We start from the raw sequence: 19,718 nt of genomic DNA on the forward strand, positions 1-19,718 counted from the left end.
GAATAAGTACAAAAAACTCCACTTTGCTTACATTGGCAGCATACCTAAATATCTTCCATGCGTGAACGTACGAAATTTTCTAAGCACAATCCCTTGTGGATTATCAAATTACAATTAAAAATATTATAATGAGGATAACAATGATAAAAATTATGAGGAAGATGAAATAGAAGAGGTGAAAGAATAAACAAGAGTACTAGTGAGTGAATAAGTAGAAAAGAAGGAAAATAATTGAAAACAACTATACAGCCGTTCAGAAAAAAAAAAAAAAGATGCAACGTGGCGATGTGAAAAGTAGCAAGTGCTAAAGAATCAACGTGAAGAAAAAGGAGACTAACAGAAAGAGAAGAGAGAATAAAGTAAAGAAATTCTGATGATCACCCCTTTTCTGACCGGCATCATTGGCTGCAATGCACTATCAGTGCCATCCAAGTGTTGTAGAATGTGGTATATTTATCCCGTCAAACCGGTCCAGGTATCAAAACGACTCTTCATCCCTTTCGCAGAATTGTGAGTTATGTAACAAGCCAAGACGTTTCCGAGAAGAGCACAAAAGGGTTGCTTGTTCCTTCTCGTATTTCATCGTTTTTCCTTCTCCTGTTGCCGGCTTCGCGTCAGTGTTCGGAGGGCAACAGAATGATTGATAGAGCTCCTCTAATCAAGCGATGAACTGCTCTTTTTTCATCGAAGATTATTTCTCTCAAGATAAACAGACTTTTTTTATTATATTATCTATCTGAGGTATAGAGTTTCATAGACTGAAACCTGGACCTTATCGAAGGTCAGCTCTGCTGTTGTTGCTTAGTAGAATTTGACATCCAGTTGATTAACATAATTTGGGTGTGCTGAGTCCAAATACGCCAGGTACCACACACAATTTTTTGTTCTTAAACCCAAAATTCCAAAGAAACAACATGGCCACCAAAATTACAAATATTGTCATAATGTCAGATCTAATTGGGCTAGAATCATGATTTTACCCTCGTTTTCTTTGTTTCTAACCATGAAGAATTCATTGGAAGCGACAGCAGTTGGATAAAATCGAAGGATGAGGCAAAAAGGAAAAAAATAAAAAAATAAAAAAAGCAACATATTCATAATTTTCAAGATGGCCGCCATGTATATGCACCTGTTATGTTGTATTATTTTGAAATATTCCTGTGGTTGTGTGATGTTAATTTTGATATAAACTGGGTATATTTGAATTCATATAAGATATAGATCTATAACTGTTCCAGATGGCTTAATTGTACTAGATGTAGAAATGGGCAAGCTGCACAATTGCTCACAGACCACGACAACCAGGGGTATTTACATATTTCACGGATTATTTTTGTGTGGAGACAACCTTACGGTAATAATAATAAAGAGGGTAAAAAGTTGTCCCAGATTTATTTCTTATTTCTATCTGCAATGGGCAATTGTTTTAGGTCCAGCTCATGAGTATGACACTCAACACGGTAATTATCTGACGTAAGCATAATGCAGCCAGTATTGGCTAACACCATGTGATAATAGCCGACGAATCACTCATTTCAAGGCTGATGGAGCTCACATGGTTTTAATGGTTTTAAGATTATCCATTCTCAATTCCAAGACTCGGAGATTTTCACACAGCCATGAACTGCATGACGGCCATTGGTCAGCACTCGGTCCTAAGACAGCTGAACGACTACTAGCAGGTAAAGATTATGAAAAGAGAATAAGAGCCCATAACGTAACATTGCAAGCTTTGTGGGAGCTGCTTTGCCAAAGCTTTTGTTGTACATAGACCAAAATGAAAAGGAGCTAAAACGAAAATTCGATGATGCAAAAGTCGATGACCTTGATGATTATATGGTTTACATATCTATGTCAGCTGAATTGCAAAAAGCTTTTAAAGATTTCGTAATCAGAGAAGAAATAGATCTAAATTTTGTTTTATGGTATGAATACATACAAATGGTAAGCATCTAACTTTTATTAACACAAGCCGAGATGGGCTTTGGGGTTTACATCCGAGTTCATTCAAGCTGACGCTGTCATAGTTCCACCAGTGGTAGGTAGTAGGTTGGCTAGAACATCATCCGCCAACCACACATTGAGATACTACGCGAGAGAGTAATTGGGTCCTTTGGCTTGCCAGAGAGTACTACATTGGATCCATCTTTCTGTTAACGGTTCATTTTTCTTTTGCTTACACATACACCGAATAGTTAGGCCTATTCTTTCCAGATTTTCCTGTCCTCATGCTTTTGACAACACTAAGATTACCAAACAATTCTTCTTCGCTCAAGGGGGTTAACTACTGCACTGTAATTGTTCAGTGGCTACTTTCATCCTGGCAAGGGTAGAAGAGACTCTTTATCTATGGTAAGCAGCTCTTCTAGGAGGACACTAAAAAATCAAAGCATTGTTTCTAGTCTTGGGTAGTGCCATAGCCTCTGTACCATGGTCTTCCACTGTCTTGGGCTAGAGTTCGCTTGTTTAAGAACAAACATTGGCACACTTTCCTATTTTATATTTCTTCCTCTTCTATTTTGAAATTTTTATAGTTTATATATGAAATATCTATTTTAATGTTGTTACTGTTCTAAGAATATTTCATATTATTCATTACTTTTCTTGTAGTTTATTTCCTGACTTCCTTTTCTCAATGGACTATTTTTCCCTGTTGGGGGCCAGGTAGTAGTAGTAGTAGTAGTAGTAGTAGTAGTAGTAGTAGTAGTAGTAGTAGTAGTAGTAGTAGTAGTAATAATAATAATAATAATAATAATAATAATAATAATCACATCAACTATGCCAAATGGGGAGCTGTATACCTAGCAGATATGCATATGTTACTGGAAAAGGTATTGAATGAATTTATGAATGCAAACTTTATAGTAAAAGTAGAGCAGGGGAGATTTAACCAGGGTGCTGAAGACCAAAGCCAGTAGCTTAATGGCACGAGTAAGAAATGTGGAAGCATCATTGGAACAACAAAGAATATCACTGCTTTAAGCAGATGGACTCTCTCCTTTAATCTCAGATGAAGAATTTCACTGCTAATAAGGAAATGTTCAACGTTGACCTAAGCCATTCAACGAAGCACAAGGATACAAATTTGTCAAGAAGGAAGAAAGACGCGGAAGCCGAGACCAAATTATTACAAAAGCTCATTGCCTTGGTGTATTTGTAAAGACTACTGAAGATTTAAAACACCTTGTGACAAAAGACCAAACTGCCGAGGAAGTTATAAGATTTCTTCTGAAATTAATAAGAAATGGGGAAAGTCAACTAAAACTATTCGTTTAAGAAAGAATGGTGCCTTCTGGGAATGATGATACTGATATTGATACCAATACATTTTATTGCTCCATTACAAGAATACATTTTCATGGAACAAAACATAGTAATACTGTTGGCTCTGTCTGATGAGCGGAAGCTACTTTACAGACCTGCTAATATAAACCCAAGTGCCATATGGGCAGAACATAGCCCTATAGTGCCTAAAAATCAAAGGCTTACACAGTCTGCTAGATACCAGTGGATACAAGAAAAAGTCAGATAAACAGATACACACAAATGGGCGAACATATATAAAAAATAGGTTATTAAATACAAAACATGATATACACGTAATAAACGAAAACATCCTACATAACACATCACTGGATTTCGGGGAAAATGCAGATAAAGAAAAAATACAAGACTCATTAACTATTCCAAGTCATACTTATTTTATTCTTAAACATATCACAAGAATTGCCATCTTTTATACAATTAGGCAATTGATGCCACGGTTTTGCACCTCAGTATGTTACATATCTTTGTGTATGTGATGTTCTGCATAGCGGAAGCTGTAAATAGTCTTCTCTGCAGGTATTAGGATAGTCTGCCACTCTGAAACCAAACTTCACCTGATGCCCGTATAATGCGTTGTACACAAAGAGACTTGTTTATAAAGCTATCATGTCCGAGAGTTTCAGTACTTTCAATTGTCTGAAGAGAAGGTCAGTGTGGTCATAGCGTGACTGCACGTCATGATTCTTAACAACTTTTTCTGCGTAATAAGAATACTATCAAGATAAGTGCTAAATGATCATCCCTGTATTACTGAACTGAACAATAAATGTGGATAACCCAAAGAATAGTAAATGCTTTTTAAACAATCAGTTGTGAAAAAGATTCTTACTTTATACAATACTCCAATTTACTTACTAATTTTAGTCAATACTTCATATATATGATCATTCCCCTTTAATTTACAATCAATACACACAATTAAACATTTTTGTACACTTGAACTTGTTCTAATAAGATAGTCAATATAAATATTAATATGTGGTGATTCCGTCATCAACGGTGAGAATACCATGCAATGAGTTTTAGATATACTAAGTGATATTTTATTGATTTTTCATCCATGAAGAAACGTTTGATAGTCCAGAATTGAATATATTTTTAATATAATTTAGGTATTTGTCTTGTATGGAAATTGTCGTGTCATCAGCAAAAAGTTGAAATTTAGGTTGATCTATGTTACGTGTTAAGTTATTGATATATAAGAGAAATAGAATAGGACCCAAAATTGAACCTTGCGGGACATCACAGCTGATACTAGTGTATTAAGACCTTGACTGATTATATAATGTGTGTTGCTTCTTGAAGCTCATAACTTTGAAACGGATCTAGGAAAATTTCCAGTGGGAAAATTGCCAGCCGGAAACATTGTCAGTTGGAAAATTGCCAGTTAGATAATTACCTGCCGGAACATTGCATTGTCTAGCGAGAAATTTTTAAATGTTTACTGGGCTTAAACTACCATTAGTTATCATGATAGTTCTTTTAGACCATTTCCTTTTTTTTATCATTTATTCCAAAATATCACTTTTTATTTTACAAATGTTTGTTCGAGCCTAAACTTGGTATTGTATATATATATATATATATATATATATATATATATATATATATATATGTATATATATATATATATATATATATATATATATATATATATATATATATATATATATATATATGTGTATATATATATATATATATATATATATATATATATATATATATATATATATATATATATATACCTTCGATTTATTTGGATAAGAATTTACTTGAGTTACTTAAATAAGAAACAGTTCAGCTGCCAAGTGGTAGGAAACATCTATATTTTTGTGATTCTCTGTACCCAAATGGCTGCTGTTGTAAAAAGTGAAAGGGATAAAGCTATTCTAGTTGATGAACTACAATTCAAGTATCATCAAAATGGAAACAACAAGCAAAGAGCAAAAACCTACTGGGAATGTATTGAAAGAAATGAGAAATCGTGTACAGGTCGGATATACACTAAATGAAAGGAGCATAACTACGAAATTGTAAAACTGATTAATGAACACGTTCACTATTCTACCAAGAGCAAAGTGGATGCTAAAGTGGCTATCCAAGAACTGAAAGCAGTTGTGAATTCGAATTACCCTACTCTTACATTGATTGCAAATTGTTTATCTTCTTTAAATGATTGTGGGTGTGCCGAGCTAAGGAATGTGTAACATTTAAGTAGAAATGTTTGACATTGGAAGCAACAAATATTGTGTATCCCACCACTTCCATCTGAAAGGACTGGATTCGTCCAAAATCTTGATTCCTGAGAGAGATTCCTCCAATATGATTCTGGATCTTATGATGAAAATAGAGTATTGTTATTTATCACAGATGATGTCATTCGGGATTTAAGAATATATAAAATTTGATGTGTTTTATCAGTTATTTACAATTCATATGCAGGTTGAAATTTCTAGCTTCCCACGTGCTTTTGCACTTCTTCCCAACAAACGTGAAATAACCTATGAACACCTGTTCACGATAATCAAGAATTTAAACAACAAGACCCCCATAGGTTAATGAGCGATTTTGAGAAGGCCACAATAATAGTACTAAAAAGTGTTTTTCCCCAAACCGACCACAATGGTTGTTTTTTCCACTTCACCCAGGTTCTCTACAGAAAACTTTTTGACCTTGGTTCCAAAACTCAATACCACAATGAAAGCAGCTTTAATTTGAACGTACGTAGCTTTTCTGCTCTAGCTTTCCTTCCGAGTCATAGTGTGGTTACACCCTTTGAAGAGGTATCAGCAGATGAAGACATTCCGGAATAATTTATGTCTTATTTTGAATTAACAAACATTGGTGTTATGAGAGGAAGGGGTAACAATAGGAGGAGGTCATTGCCACTGTTCCCAATTACTATGTGGAATGTTCATTCCAGAGTGGAGTGTTGCATGTCACGGACCAACAACTGCACTGAAGGTTTCAACAATGTTTTTTTTTTTTTTTCAAAAATGTTGCCCAATGTCATTCAAATATATGGAAATGTATCTCATTTCTAAGAATAAGGAAATTTTAGTAAAAAAAAAAAATAATATTACATTTTGAACGAGGAGATGAGACTCATAATTAAAAAAAAATACAAAATTTCAATAATAGAATAAAGAGGACTATTAAGCTATATGAACGAGACGACAAAATCATATTTCTTCGATCTACTGCTTATAATCTCCACTCATTCTAAAAATAATTCTCTTCATTGATATTATAATAACATGTGTTTCATAAATCTATTTTTCATACCAAACATCGATGTTGATTAATAAAGGTTTTGCTTAACATTTTTAAGCTTTTGCTCTTATTTTTTCCATATATACTATAACATTATACCAAAAATTAATATTGATCAATAAAGTTTTTGCTTTAGATTTAAAAACTTTCTATTTCTGGAAATGCTAATTTTTACTAACACTACTATTTTCTTTTTTCATAATTACAAAACAGAAAAGTGAATGACTGTTTAGTCAAAAACTGAATATTGCATTTTAAACGAGAGGAATAATTTTAAAAAAAATACACAAATTTCAATTTGAAATTTTTCATAATTAGAAAACAGAAAAGTGAATAACTGGTAATTTTCCGACTGGTAATTTTCTCCATGAAAATATTCCTCACAGTCATTTTTCCGACTGGCAATTTTCCAACTAGAGATTTTCCGTGCACGCTTTGAAACCAATCATGCGCTATACCTCTGATGCTGTAAATTTTCAACTTTTCTGAAAAAATATGGAGAGTCCTGCGTTATTGTGGAGTTCCTCTTAAATATGTAAATTTGATTAAGTCTGTTCATGAGCAAAGCAATTGCAAAGTTAAGGTTAGTGGAGTCTTATCAAAGGAGTTTCCATTGAACAGTGGAGCACTCCAAGGGAATGTGCTGTCACCTATGTTATTTATCCTCCTCGTGGATTCTGTGGATAATGGAGAAGGACTGGACTGAATGGGTAATAGGAAATTAGCCGACATAGAATATGCTGATGACGCTGGCCATATTAGCAGAACACTGCAGGACTTGCAAAGCTTGCTTACCAGAATAAATGAAATATCATACGAGGTTGGGCTCAAGATATATAGAAAAAAGACAGATGAAGAGAATGGTATAGGCAATGGAAATGGTAATATCATTTAAAGGGAAAGAATTAATAAGACAGAATCATTTGAATATCTAGCAAATATAATACAGAATCATTAGAATTTAAGTTTAATGAAAGATTGATAAAAGCAAATCAGACAGTGGCTAGGTTAAGTAAAATTTGGAAAACAAATCGCCTGAAATTACATATAAAAATCAGGCTATATTTCAGTTTAGTGAGATCAGTGTTAGTGTATGGACACGAGTCGTAGTATGACAATGAAACTATATCCAACAGATTTTTCATTTGGGAAAAAGATCTCTCAGAAGAATATTTGGATTTAAATGCTAGGACAAGATCAGAAATGAAACTATAAGAGATTATTCGTGTACCAAATGTGGACGAGATCAAGGCACTGTGCATGTTGACCCTACACTACAGCGCACCATGCCAGTTGACCCTACACTACAGCGCACCGTGCAGGTTGACCGTATATTATAGCACACCATGCTGGTTGACTATACACTACAGCGCACTGTGCCAATTGACCATACATTGCAGCGCACCGTGCCTATTGACCATACATTACAGGGCACGGTGCCGGTTGACCCTGCACTACCACACACCGTGCAGGTTGACCCTACATTACAGCGCACCGTGCCGGTTTACCTTACATCGCTGAGCACCGTGCCTATTGACCATACATTACAGTACACGGTGCCGGTTGACCCTACATTACAGCGTACCGTGCAGGTTGACCCTACATTACACCGCACCGTGCCGGTTGACAATACATTACAGCACACAGTGACAGTTTTCCCTACATTACATCGCACTGTGCTGGTTTACCCTACATTACTGTGCACCGTGTAGGTTGACCCTACATTACAGCGTACTATGCCTATTGACCCTACATTACAGTGCACTGAGCAGATTGACCCTACATTACAGTGCACTGAACAGATTGACCCTACATTACACCGCATTTGCCGGTTGACCCTACATTACAGCGCACACTGCCGGTTGACCTTACACTACAGGGAAACGTGTTGGTTGACCCTACGTTACAGTGCACCGTGCCGATTGACCCTACATTTCAGCGCTCCATGCCGGTTGATCCTACATTACAGCTAACCGTGCCGGTTGACCCTACACTTCAGTGCACCGTGCAGGTTGATCCTACATTAGAGCACACCGTGCAGGTTGACCCTGCACTTCAGTGCACCGTGCAGATTGACCCTACATTAGAGTGCCCTGTGCCTGATAACCCTTCAATATATTGCACGGTGCAGGTTTACCGCACATCACAGTGCCCGTTGACCCTACATTACAGTGCACCGTGCCGGTTGACCCAACATTACAGCGCTCCGTGCCGGTTGACCCTACATTACAGCGCACTGTGCATGTTGACCCTACATTACATCGGACGGGTCAGGTTGACCCTACATTACAAAGCACCGTGCCGGTTGACCCTACATTACAGTGCTCCATGCAGGTTAACCCTACACTGCAATGCACCATGCAGTTTAACCCTACATTATAACGCACCATGCCTGTTAACAATACATTATAGTGCACGGTGCAGGTTTACACTACATTACAGTGTATAGTGCCGGTTGACCCTACATTAAGGTGCACCCTACATTACAGCGCTCCGTGACGGTTGACCCTACATTACAGCGCACTGTGTTGGTTGACCCTACATTACCGCGGACGGGTCAGATTGACCCTACATTAAAGCACACCGTCCAGGTTGACACTACATTACAGCGTACTTTGCCTGTTGACCCTACATCCCAGCGAATTGTTCTGTTTGACCCTACATTACAGCGCACTGTGCCGGTTGACCCTACATTACAGAGCACCGTGCATGTTGAGCTTACATTACAGAGCACTGTGCAGATTGACCCTACATTTCAGTGCACCGTGCTGGTTGACCTTATATTACAGCGCACCGTGCCGGTTGACCCCACATTACAGCGCACCATGGCGGTTGACATGACATTATAGCACACAGTGCAGGTTAACTACATTACATTGCACAGTGAAGCTTGACCCTAAGTTACAGCGCACCGTGCTTCTTGACTCTATATTAGAGTGCACCGTGCCGGTTGACCCTACATTACAGCGCACAGTTTCGGTTGACCCTACATTACAGCACACCGTGCAGGTTGACCCTACATTACAGTGCACCATGCCGGTTGACCCTACATTAAAGCGTACCTTGCCTGTTGACCCTACATTACAGAGCACTGTGCAGGTTGACCCTTTATTACAGCACACCGTGCCGATTTTCCTTACATCACAGTCACCGTGTCGGTTGGCCCTACATTACAGCGCACCGAGCTGGTTGACCGTACATTACAGCGCACCGTGCAGGTTGACCCTACAATACAGAGCACCGTGCCAGTTGACCCTATATTACAGCGCACTGTGCAGGTTGATCTTATATTACAGCGCGCCATGCCGGTTGACCCTACATTACAGCGCACTGTGCCGGTCAATATTTCATTACAGTGCAAAGAGCCGGTTGACCCTACATTACAGCGCACAGTGCAGCTTAACCCTACTTTATAGTGCACCGTACTGGATGGCTCTACATTAAAGCGCACCATGGATAGTGACCATAAATAACAGGGCACCATGTTAGTTGACCCTACATTACAGCGCACCGTACCAGTTGAGCCTACATTACAGCCCTCGGTGCAAGTTAACCCTACACTACAGTGCACTGTGCTGTTTGACCCTACATTACAGTGCACCGTGTCCGTTGACCTTACATTAAAGCGTACCGTGCCTGCTAACCCTATACTACAGTGCACCGTGTCGGTTGGCCCTACACTACTGCGCACCCTGCCTGTTCATCCTACAGTACAGCGCACTGTGCCAGTTCACCCTACACTACATTGAACCCTGCCGGTTGACCTTACACTACAGCGACCATGCAGATTGACCCTACATTACAGCTCAGATTTTAGGTTGACCCTACATTACAACGCACCGTGCCTTTCGACCCTACATTACAGCGCACCATGCCGGTTAACCCTTCATTACACTGCACCGTGCCGGTTGATGCTACATTACAGCGCACACAGTATAGCTTAAACCTACTTGACTGTGCACCGTACTGGATAACCCTACATTGCAGCGCACCGTGCCGGATGACCCTACATTACGGCACACTGTGTAGGTTGACCCTACACTTCAGTGCACCGTGCAGGTTGACCCTACATTACAGCGCACCGTGCCTGTTAACCCTTCAATACATTGCACGGTACAGGTTTACCCTACATTACAGTGCACAGTGCCTGTTGAACCTACATTACAGTGCACCGTGCCGGTTGACCCTACATTTCAGCGCACCATACCGGTGAACAATTCATTACAGCACATTGTGCAAGTTCACCCTACATTACAGCGCACTGTGCCGGTTGACCCTACATTACAGCGCACCATACCGGTGAACAATTCATTACAGCACATTGTGCAAGTTGACCCTACACTACAGCGCACTGTGCCGGTTGACCCTACATTACAGCGCACTGTGCAGGTTGACCCTACATTATTGTGCACCTTGCCGGTTTACCCTACATTACAGCGCACCATGCAGGTTGATCTTACATTACAGCTCACCGTGCCGGTTGACCCTACATTAAAGCGCACCGTGCAGGTTAGCCATACATTACAGCTCACCGTGCCGGGTGACCTTATATTACAGCACAATGTGCATGTTGATACTACATTACAGCGCACAGTGCCGGTTGACCCTACATTACAGCCCTCTGTGCCAGTTGAATCTGCATTACAGCGCACCGTGCCAGTTAACCCAACATTACAGCTCACCGTGGAGGTTGACCCTACATCACAGCGCACCGTGCCGGTTGACCCTACATTACAGAGCACTGTGCAAGTTGACCCTACACTACAGCGCAACGTGTAGATTGACCCTACATTACAGCGCTCCATGCAGGTTGACCCTACACTACACTGTACCGTGCAGGTTGACTCTACATTTGATCTACCGTGCCTGTTTACCCTACATTATAGAGCACTGTGCAGGTTTACACTACATTACAATAGATAGTGCCGGTTGACCCTACATTACAGTGCACCGTGCCGGTTGACCCTATATTACAGCGCTCAGTGATGGTTGACCTTACATTACAGTGCACTGTGCATGTTGACCCTACATTACCGCTGACGGGTCAGGTTGACCCTACATTACAGCACAACGTCCAGGTTGACCCTACATTACAGCGCACTTTGCCTGTTGACCCTACATCACAGCGCACAGTTTTGGTTGACCCTGCAATACAGCGCACCGTACCAGTTGACCCTACATCACAGAGCACCGTGCATGTTGACCTTACATTACAGAGCACCATGCAGATTGACCTTATATTACAGCGTACCGTGCCAGTTGACCATACATGACAGTGCACCATGCTGGTTGACTACATTACAGTGCACAGTGAAGGTTGACCCTACATTACAGCTCACCGGGCCTCTTGACTCTACATTAGAGTGCACCGCACCGGTTGACCCTACATTACAGCGCACAGTGTCGGTTGACCCTACATTACAGCACACTATGAAGGTTGACCCTACACTACAGCCCACGGTGTAAGTTAACCTTACAGTACAGTGCACTGTGCCCTTTGACCCTACATTACAGCGCACTGTGCCCGTTGACCATACATTACAGCGTACCGTGCCTGTTGACCCTATACCACAGCGCACCGTGTCGGTTGACTCTACACTACAGCGCACCGTGCCTGTTCAACCTACTCTACAGCGCAATGTGCTAGTTCACCCTACACAGTGTACTGTGCCAGTTGACCTTACACTACAGCGACTGTACAGGTTGACCCTACATTACAGCGTACTGTGCCGGTTGACCTTACACTACAGCGACCGTACAGGTTGACCCTACATTACAGCGCACTGTGCCAGTTGACCCTACATTACAGCGCACCGTACCGGTGAATAATTCATTAAAGCACTCTGTGCAAGTTGACCCTACATTACAGCGGACTGTGCCGGTTGACCCTACATTACAGCGCACTGTGCAGGTTGACCCTAAATTACAGAGCACTGTGCATGTTGACCCTACACTACAGCGCAACGTGTAGATTGACCCTACATTACAGCGCTCCATGCAGGTTGACCCTACACTACACTGTACCGTGCAGGTTGACTCTACATTAGAGCTACCGTGCCTGTTAACCCTACATTATAGAGCACTGTGCAGGTTTACACTACATTACAGTGGATAGTGCCGGTTGACCCTACATTACAGTGCACCGTGCCGGTTGACCCCATATTACAGCGCTCAGTGATGGTTGACCTTACATTACAGTGCACTGTGCATGTTGACCCTACATTACCGCTGACGGGTCAGGTTGACCCTACATTACAGCACAACGTCCAGGTTGGCCCTACATTACAGGGCACTTTGCCTGTTGACCCTACATCACAGGGCACAGTTTTGGTTGACCCTGCATTACAGCGCACCGTACCAGTTGACCCTACATCACAGAGCACCGTGCATGTTGACCTTACATTACAGAGCACCATGCAGATTGACCCTATATAACAGCGTACCGTGCCAGTTGACCATACATTACAGCGCACCGTGCTGGTTGACTACATTACAGTGCACAGTGAAGGTTGACCCTACATTACAGCTCACCGGGCCTCTTGACTCTACATTAGAGTGCACCGAGCCGGTTGACCCTACATTACAGCGCACAGCGTCGGTTGACCCTACATTACAGCACACTATGAAGGTTGACCCTACACTACAGCCCACGGTGTAAGTTAACCTTACAGTACAGTGCACTGTGCCCTTTGACCCTACATTACAGCGCACTGTGCCCGTTGACCATACATTACAGCGTACCGTGCCTGTTGACCCTATACCACAGCGCACCGTGTCGGTTGACTCTACACTACAGTGCACCGTGCCTGTTCAACCTACTCTACAGCGCAATGTGCTAGTTCACCCTATACTACAGTGTACTGTGCCAGTTGACCTTACACTACAGCGACTGTACAGGTTGACCCTACATCACAGCGTACTGTGCCGGTTGATCTTACACTACAGCGACCGTACAGGTTGACCCTACATTACAGCGCACTGTGCCAGTTGACCCTACATTACAGCGCACCGTACCGGTGAACAATTCATTACAGCACTTTGTGCAAGTTAACCCTACATTACAGCGGACTGTGCCGGTTGACCCTACATTACAGCGCACTGTGCAGGTTGACCCTACATTACAGAGCACTGTGCATGTTGACCCTACACTACAGCGCAACGTGTAGATTGACCCTATATTACAGCGCTCCATGCAGGTTGACCCTACACTACACTGTACCGTGCAGGTTGACTCTACATTAGAGCTACCGTGCCTGTTAACCCTACATTATAGAGCACTGTGCAGGTTTACACTACATTACAGTGGATAGTGCCGGTTGACCCTACATTACAGTGCACCGTGCCGGTTGACCCTATACTACAGCGCTCAGTGATGGTTGACCCTACATTACCGCTGACGGGTCAGGTTGACCCTACATTACAGCACAACGTCCAGGTTGACCCTACATTACAGCTCACTTTGCCTGTTGACCCTAAATCACAGCGCACAGTTTTGGTTGACCCTGCATTACAGCGCACCGTACCAGTTGACCCTACATCACAGAGCACCGTGCATGTTGACCTTACATTACAGAGCACCATGCAGATTGACCCTACATTACAGCGTACCATGCCAGTTGACCATACATTACAGCGCACCGTGCTGGTTGACTACATTACAGTGCACAGTGAAGGTTGACCCTACATTACAGCTCACCGGGCCTCTTGACCCTACATTACAGCGCAAAGTGTCGGTTGACCCTACATTACAGCACACTATGAAGGTTGACACTACACTACAGCCCACGGTGTAAGTTAACCTTACAGTACAGTGCACTGTGCCCTTTGACCCTACATTACAGCGCACTGTGCCCGTTGACCATACATTACAGCGTACCGTGCCTGTTGACCCTATACCACAGCGCACCGTGTCGGTTGACTCTACACTACAGCGCACCGTGCCTGTTCAACCTACTCTACAGCACAATATGCTAGTTCACCCTACACTACAGTGTACTGTGCCGGTTGACCTTACACTACAGCGACCGTACAGGTTGACCCTACATTACAGCGTACTGTGCCGGTTGACCTTACACTACAGCGACCGTACAGGTTGACCCTACATTACAGCGCACTGTGCCAGTTGACCCTACATTACAGCGCACCGTACCGGTGAAAAATTCATTACAGCACTTTGTGCAAGTTGACCCTACATTACAGCGCACTGTGCCGGTTGACCCTACATTACAGCACACCGTGCCGGTAGACCTTACATTACAGTGCACCGTGCCTGTTGACGCCAAGTTTATTTATTTATTTATTTCTAATAATCATACTTTTACAAAGTAGTATAGATATAACTTTGCAAATTTCAATAACTTCTACAAAAACCCTTCTATAATGACAGATTTGCATATTTAATATGAAATTAACAAGCTAATTCAAATAAGCTTCCTCTGCCTCCTAGGAAAAAAACACAGATAAAAAAAAAAAACACATTTTTTAAGTTTTGAAAAAAAAAAAATATGGAAACCTGTATATCCAAGGCAATAATGCTGAGTAAACAAAATTTGAGTGGTGGAATCTCTCCCTTGTATTAATAATAATAATAATGATAATAATAATAATAATAATAATAATAATAATAATAATAATAATAATAATAATAATAATAATAATAATAATAATTTTGACATGCTCGGCCTAGCGTGTGCTAGAAAGTGACCCACTTCGTAAATATATCTTCAAACATCGAATATGATTTAACCCACACTGAAATCTCATTGGCCACTGCTTACATAACAACCGAACTTAAGTAAGAAGACAATAACATCTTCTTATATGTCGTTAGGACAATTTTTTTCTCCCTATACTTTGTAACGCAAAAAATTCTAGGCCTCACTTCCCTCCGCATTCTCTACATGTATAAACATAATAAAACATTAAATTGCATTACTTCGCACCGTGCCGGTTGACCCTAGATTAGGCTATACCAAAGAAAGGGAGAGAAGGAAAGAAATTGAGAAAAAGGAATAAAAAAGGTTGCAATTAAATTATTTATATACATTCAACCTCTTCTCTATGAAATTTTTGACAGACATTTTTACTTTAAACAGACTACCAACGCTCGTGTCTATGGAGACACTTATCATTGACGCTATTGTTTGCAAACGTTTGAACTTGTAGCCAGTTTTTAACAGTAACAATATTTTGTTTGGTTACAGTACTTCAGTGCTTCCCCTTTACTTTACCTCTATCAATTTGGAAATACGTGAGTTTCCAAAAGCTCTCTTAAAAATATGTTGATCAAAAGACAAAACCATTCCAGTTTCCTCTGCATCACGCAAAATATATCGAATATGGAAAAACATTTGTGATATTTTCTGCTATAAAAACTAAAACTTCTCAGTATTGATAATTAATTACTATTTTTTTTATAATCTTGTTAAACAATGAAATCTTCAAATCACAATAAACTCAATTCCTCCAATATATATATATATATATATATATATATATATATATATATATATATATATATATATATATATATATATATATATATATATCAACAATGATCTATGAAAATCATAGAGAAGTTTCTCAATACAGGAATATATAAGCCGCACAGATTCTGCAACATCTGTTTATCAATATAAAATCCTTGGTATGCACCGGTCTACCACTTAATTGCTTCACAGGTTATTGCAAAGATTTAACAAATGCATTTCCCGTAGGATCTACAATAGGTAACCACTCATTTCATGCATTCACTTTATGGCATAAATTGCCGAGATTACTGTAGATTATGAAAGCACCGGAATCTAATAAAAGCGTGATATATAAAGCAACACGTACTGGCATTTCACTTTGCTTGTAACTGTAACGAGTGGAGAGAGGGTTGTGAACTCAAAGGCAGGATGCAGTCAACTGAGTTGTTTATTAAGGAACACTCTCCTTTATATACAAAACCTCAAGGCAAAAGGACATAACATGTTCGAGAGACAGACAATATTACAGAGCAGAACCGGAGACATGATCATTCAGGTTCTTTTTAGTGCGAGGGAAGAACGCAGATACAAGCATAATATATACAAAATAATTATGTACAATTGTGTGACACACGGTTGGTACATGGCTCCCCCCCTAAAAATGACATACTGTACATGTTAAATAGGGCGCCCAGATCTAGAGAGACGAACTGTAGGCGGGTCATCTGGCAGAAGATAAGCAGGTTTTAGACGATCAATGGAGACCCAGTCTTCTTTGCCCCGAATGTTTAGTAGGAATGCTTTCGGACTGCGTCGGATCACAAGGAAAGGGCCCTTGTAAGGGGGCGTTAGTGGTGGCTTGCTAGTGTCGTTGCGCAGGAAGACGTGCGTTGCAGAGTGCAAGTCCGTTGGTATGTGATGCTTCGCTGGGGGCTTGTAAGTCTGGCGGCACGGAGTAAATTTTCCCACGACGTGACGTATGCGCTGGAGATCATCGGAGGAGGTTGTAGAAGGAAAAAATTCAGCAGGGACGACCAACGGGTCGCCATACACCATTTTGGCTGCCGAGACGTCGAGGGCGTCTTTAGGAGTGGTCCTTAGTCCCAGGAGGAGGACCCAGGGAAGCTGAGTAAACCAGTTGCAATCCTTGCAGCGGGATATCAAAGCTGCTTTGAGGGTGCGATGAAAACGTTCAACCATTCCATTGGCAGCGGGTTGTAGGCCGTTGTCTGATGTAGGGTGATGCCCAGGAGATTCGCTAATGAAGTCCACAATTGAGAGGTGAAAGTGGTTCCCCTGTCAGAAGTAATATGCTCAGGGATACCGAATCTTGAAATCCATCCAGAGAGTAAGGCAGATGTACATGAAGCGGACGTTGCAGTTTCCATGGGAATGGCTTCAGGCCAACGAGTGGAGCGGTCGATGACGGTAAACAGGTAACGATGTCCTTGTGATGGGGGTAGGGGGCCTACAACGTCGACGTGAATGTGTGCGAAACGACGCTGAGGTTGAGGAAAGGTGCCCACTCCTGAATCCATGTGTCGATGTACTTTGGAAGTTTGGCAAGAAGTACAGGCGCGGACCCAATCCTTAGCATCCTTAGAAATGCCGTGCCAAATGAACTTTGCCTTCAGCAGCTGTGCAGTAAAACGGCACGAGGGATGGGAAAGGCCGTGAATGAAATCAAACACCTGTCGACGCATGGGAGCAGGAATCCAAGGTCGCGGTCTACCAGTACTGACGTCACAGAGGAGGGTGGTGTTGGAATCTTCGAGGGGAAAGTCTTCCCAACGGAGGGACGTGCAGGATGTCCTACAAGCTGGATACTCTGGATCCTGTCGTTGGGCTTCAGCCAGGGCGTTGTAATCCAATCCCAGTTGAACGGCAGCCAACATGTTTCTTGACAGGGCATCGGCAACGGGATTCATTTTCCCAGGGACGTATTGGAGGGTGCAATTGTATTCAGCCACGGCGGAGAGATGTTGGCGTTGACGGGCAGACCAAGCGTCAGACTGTCGAGTGAAGGCGTGCACCAGAGGCATGTGGTCTGTGCGAATGACGAAGGGCGTACCTTCTAAGAAATGGCGAAAGTGACGGACAGCCAAGTGCACCGCCTGCAATTCTCGATCGAAGGTAGAATAACCCGATTCTGCCTTGGACAGTTTTCTGCTGAAGAAGGCCAATGGGCGGGGCGAGCCTTTGACCACCTGCTCGAGTACTGCACCAATAGCGACGTCGCTGGCATCGGTGGAGAGAAGGAGAGGGGCGTGTGGGATAGGAAAAGTGAGAGCCGCAGCAGTTGATAGGGCCTTCTTTGCATTGCAGAAGGCTGCTTCTTGAAGGGGACCCCACTTCAGGTCCTTTGGCTTTCCCTTGAGGGAGGCGTAGAGGGGAGCAAGAGTGGCGGCAATGGCTGGCAGAAAACGGTGATAATAGTTGATCATGCACAAGAATTCCTGCAGAGCTTTGACGGTCGAGGGCACGGGGAAGTTCTGAACGGCTGCTACCTTCTCAGGGAGGGGATGGACTCCTTCAGGAGTGATACGGTGCCCTAAGAACGACACTTCGTTGGCGCCAAAAGTACACTTGTCGTACCGGACTACAAGGCCGTTTTGTTGCAGGCGGTCGAGCACGATGCGCAGGTGACGGAGGTGTTCCTCTTTTGAGGAGGAGAACACAAGTATGTCGTCCACATGATATACACAGAAAGGGAGGTCCCCTAAGATGCCATCCATGAGACGTTGAAATGTTGCCCCAGCATTACGAAGGCCAAAACAGGAGTAATTGAAGGTGTATGTACCAAACGGAGTGGTGATGACAGTCTTAGGGATGTCTTCTGGGTTCATAGGCACCTGATAATACCCCTTCAGGAGGTCGAGCGTAGAGAAAACCTTCGCTTTGTGCAGGTAGGAGGTCACGTCGGCAATGTTTGGGAGGGGGTAGTGATCCGGTTCTGTTTGCATGTTCAGGCGCCTGTAATCCCCGCACGGACGGAGGGAGCCGTCTTTCTTCAGAACGATATGTAAGGGTGACGACCATGGGCTAGAGACCTTTTGGCAAAGGCCCATTTCCTCCATTTCGGCGAACGTCTGTTTGGCGGCTGCCAATCGTTCCGGTGCCAGACGTCTGAATTTTGCAAAGACTGGAGGTTCCGTCGTCTTGATATGGTGATAAATACCGTGCTTGGCAGGAACCGTGGGCGTTTGGCGAAGTTCTGGACGGAAAACTTCCGGGTACGACGTGAGGAGGTGGGCGTAGGCATCCGTGGGTGTGCTGATGTGGAGAGCGAGGTTAGAGGGGGCGGGTTGAAGAGGTGTCGACAAGTACGAGTCTGCGTTAACTAATCGTCGGTGGGCGACATCGACCAGAAGGTGGAAATGAGGGAGGAAATCCGCACCGAGGATGAGCATTGTGACGTCAGCAACGAGAAACTTCCAATTGAATTTACCGTTTCCGAACGATAATGTGAGGTTCTCGTAACCGTAGGTGGGTATCGCAGATCCGTTGGCAGCTACTAAGCGGACGTCGGCAGATGTAGACAGACTACGTCGTGCCTTGAAGAGTTTCCTTGGCAAAAGAGAGCGACAAGCACCCGTGTCTACCAAAAATCGCACACCCGTTCCTGCATCCTGTAAAAAGAAAAGATTA

The 19,718-nt window shown here is 42.4% G+C and overlaps 2 protein-coding genes across 2 annotated transcripts; both read left to right on the forward strand.

Moving 5' to 3' along the window:
* Positions 1–8,545: 8,545 nt before the first annotated feature.
* Positions 8,546–9,449, forward strand: LOC137636180 (hepatitis A virus cellular receptor 1-like). Its single transcript, XM_068368583.1, has 2 exons — positions 8,546–8,725; positions 9,090–9,449. Exons 1-2 carry the CDS (start codon positions 8,546–8,548, stop codon positions 9,447–9,449), a joined length of 540 nt encoding a protein of 179 aa, XP_068224684.1.
* A 633-nt stretch (positions 9,450–10,082) lies between these two features.
* LOC137636187 (hepatitis A virus cellular receptor 1-like) lies at positions 10,083–11,379 on the forward strand. Its single transcript, XM_068368595.1, has 2 exons — positions 10,083–10,310; positions 10,660–11,379. Exons 1-2 carry the CDS (start codon positions 10,083–10,085, stop codon positions 11,377–11,379), a joined length of 948 nt encoding a protein of 315 aa, XP_068224696.1.
* The last annotated feature ends 8,339 nt before the right edge of the window (positions 11,380–19,718 follow it).

Source organism: Palaemon carinicauda, chromosome 3 (genome assembly GCF_036898095.1).
Source record: "Palaemon carinicauda isolate YSFRI2023 chromosome 3, ASM3689809v2, whole genome shotgun sequence".
NCBI lineage: Eukaryota > Metazoa > Arthropoda > Malacostraca > Decapoda > Palaemonidae > Palaemon > Palaemon carinicauda.

Excerpts from the sequence above, each read along its gene's own strand:
- LOC137636180 (XM_068368583.1), top strand. The coding sequence starts at position 8,546 with ATGCCGGTTGATCCTACATTACAGCTAACCGTGCCGGTTGACCCTACA. Across the intron at positions 8,726-9,089 it reads ACCCTTCAATATATTGCACG|CGCTCCGTGACGGTTGACCC; the intron begins GTGCAGGTTTAC and ends CCTACATTACAG.
- LOC137636187 (XM_068368595.1), top strand. The coding sequence starts at position 10,083 with ATGTTAGTTGACCCTACATTACAGCGCACCGTACCAGTTGAGCCTACA. Across the intron at positions 10,311-10,659 it reads CCCTGCCTGTTCATCCTACA|GTTGACCCTACATTACAGCG; the intron begins GTACAGCGCACT and ends TGCACCGTGCAG.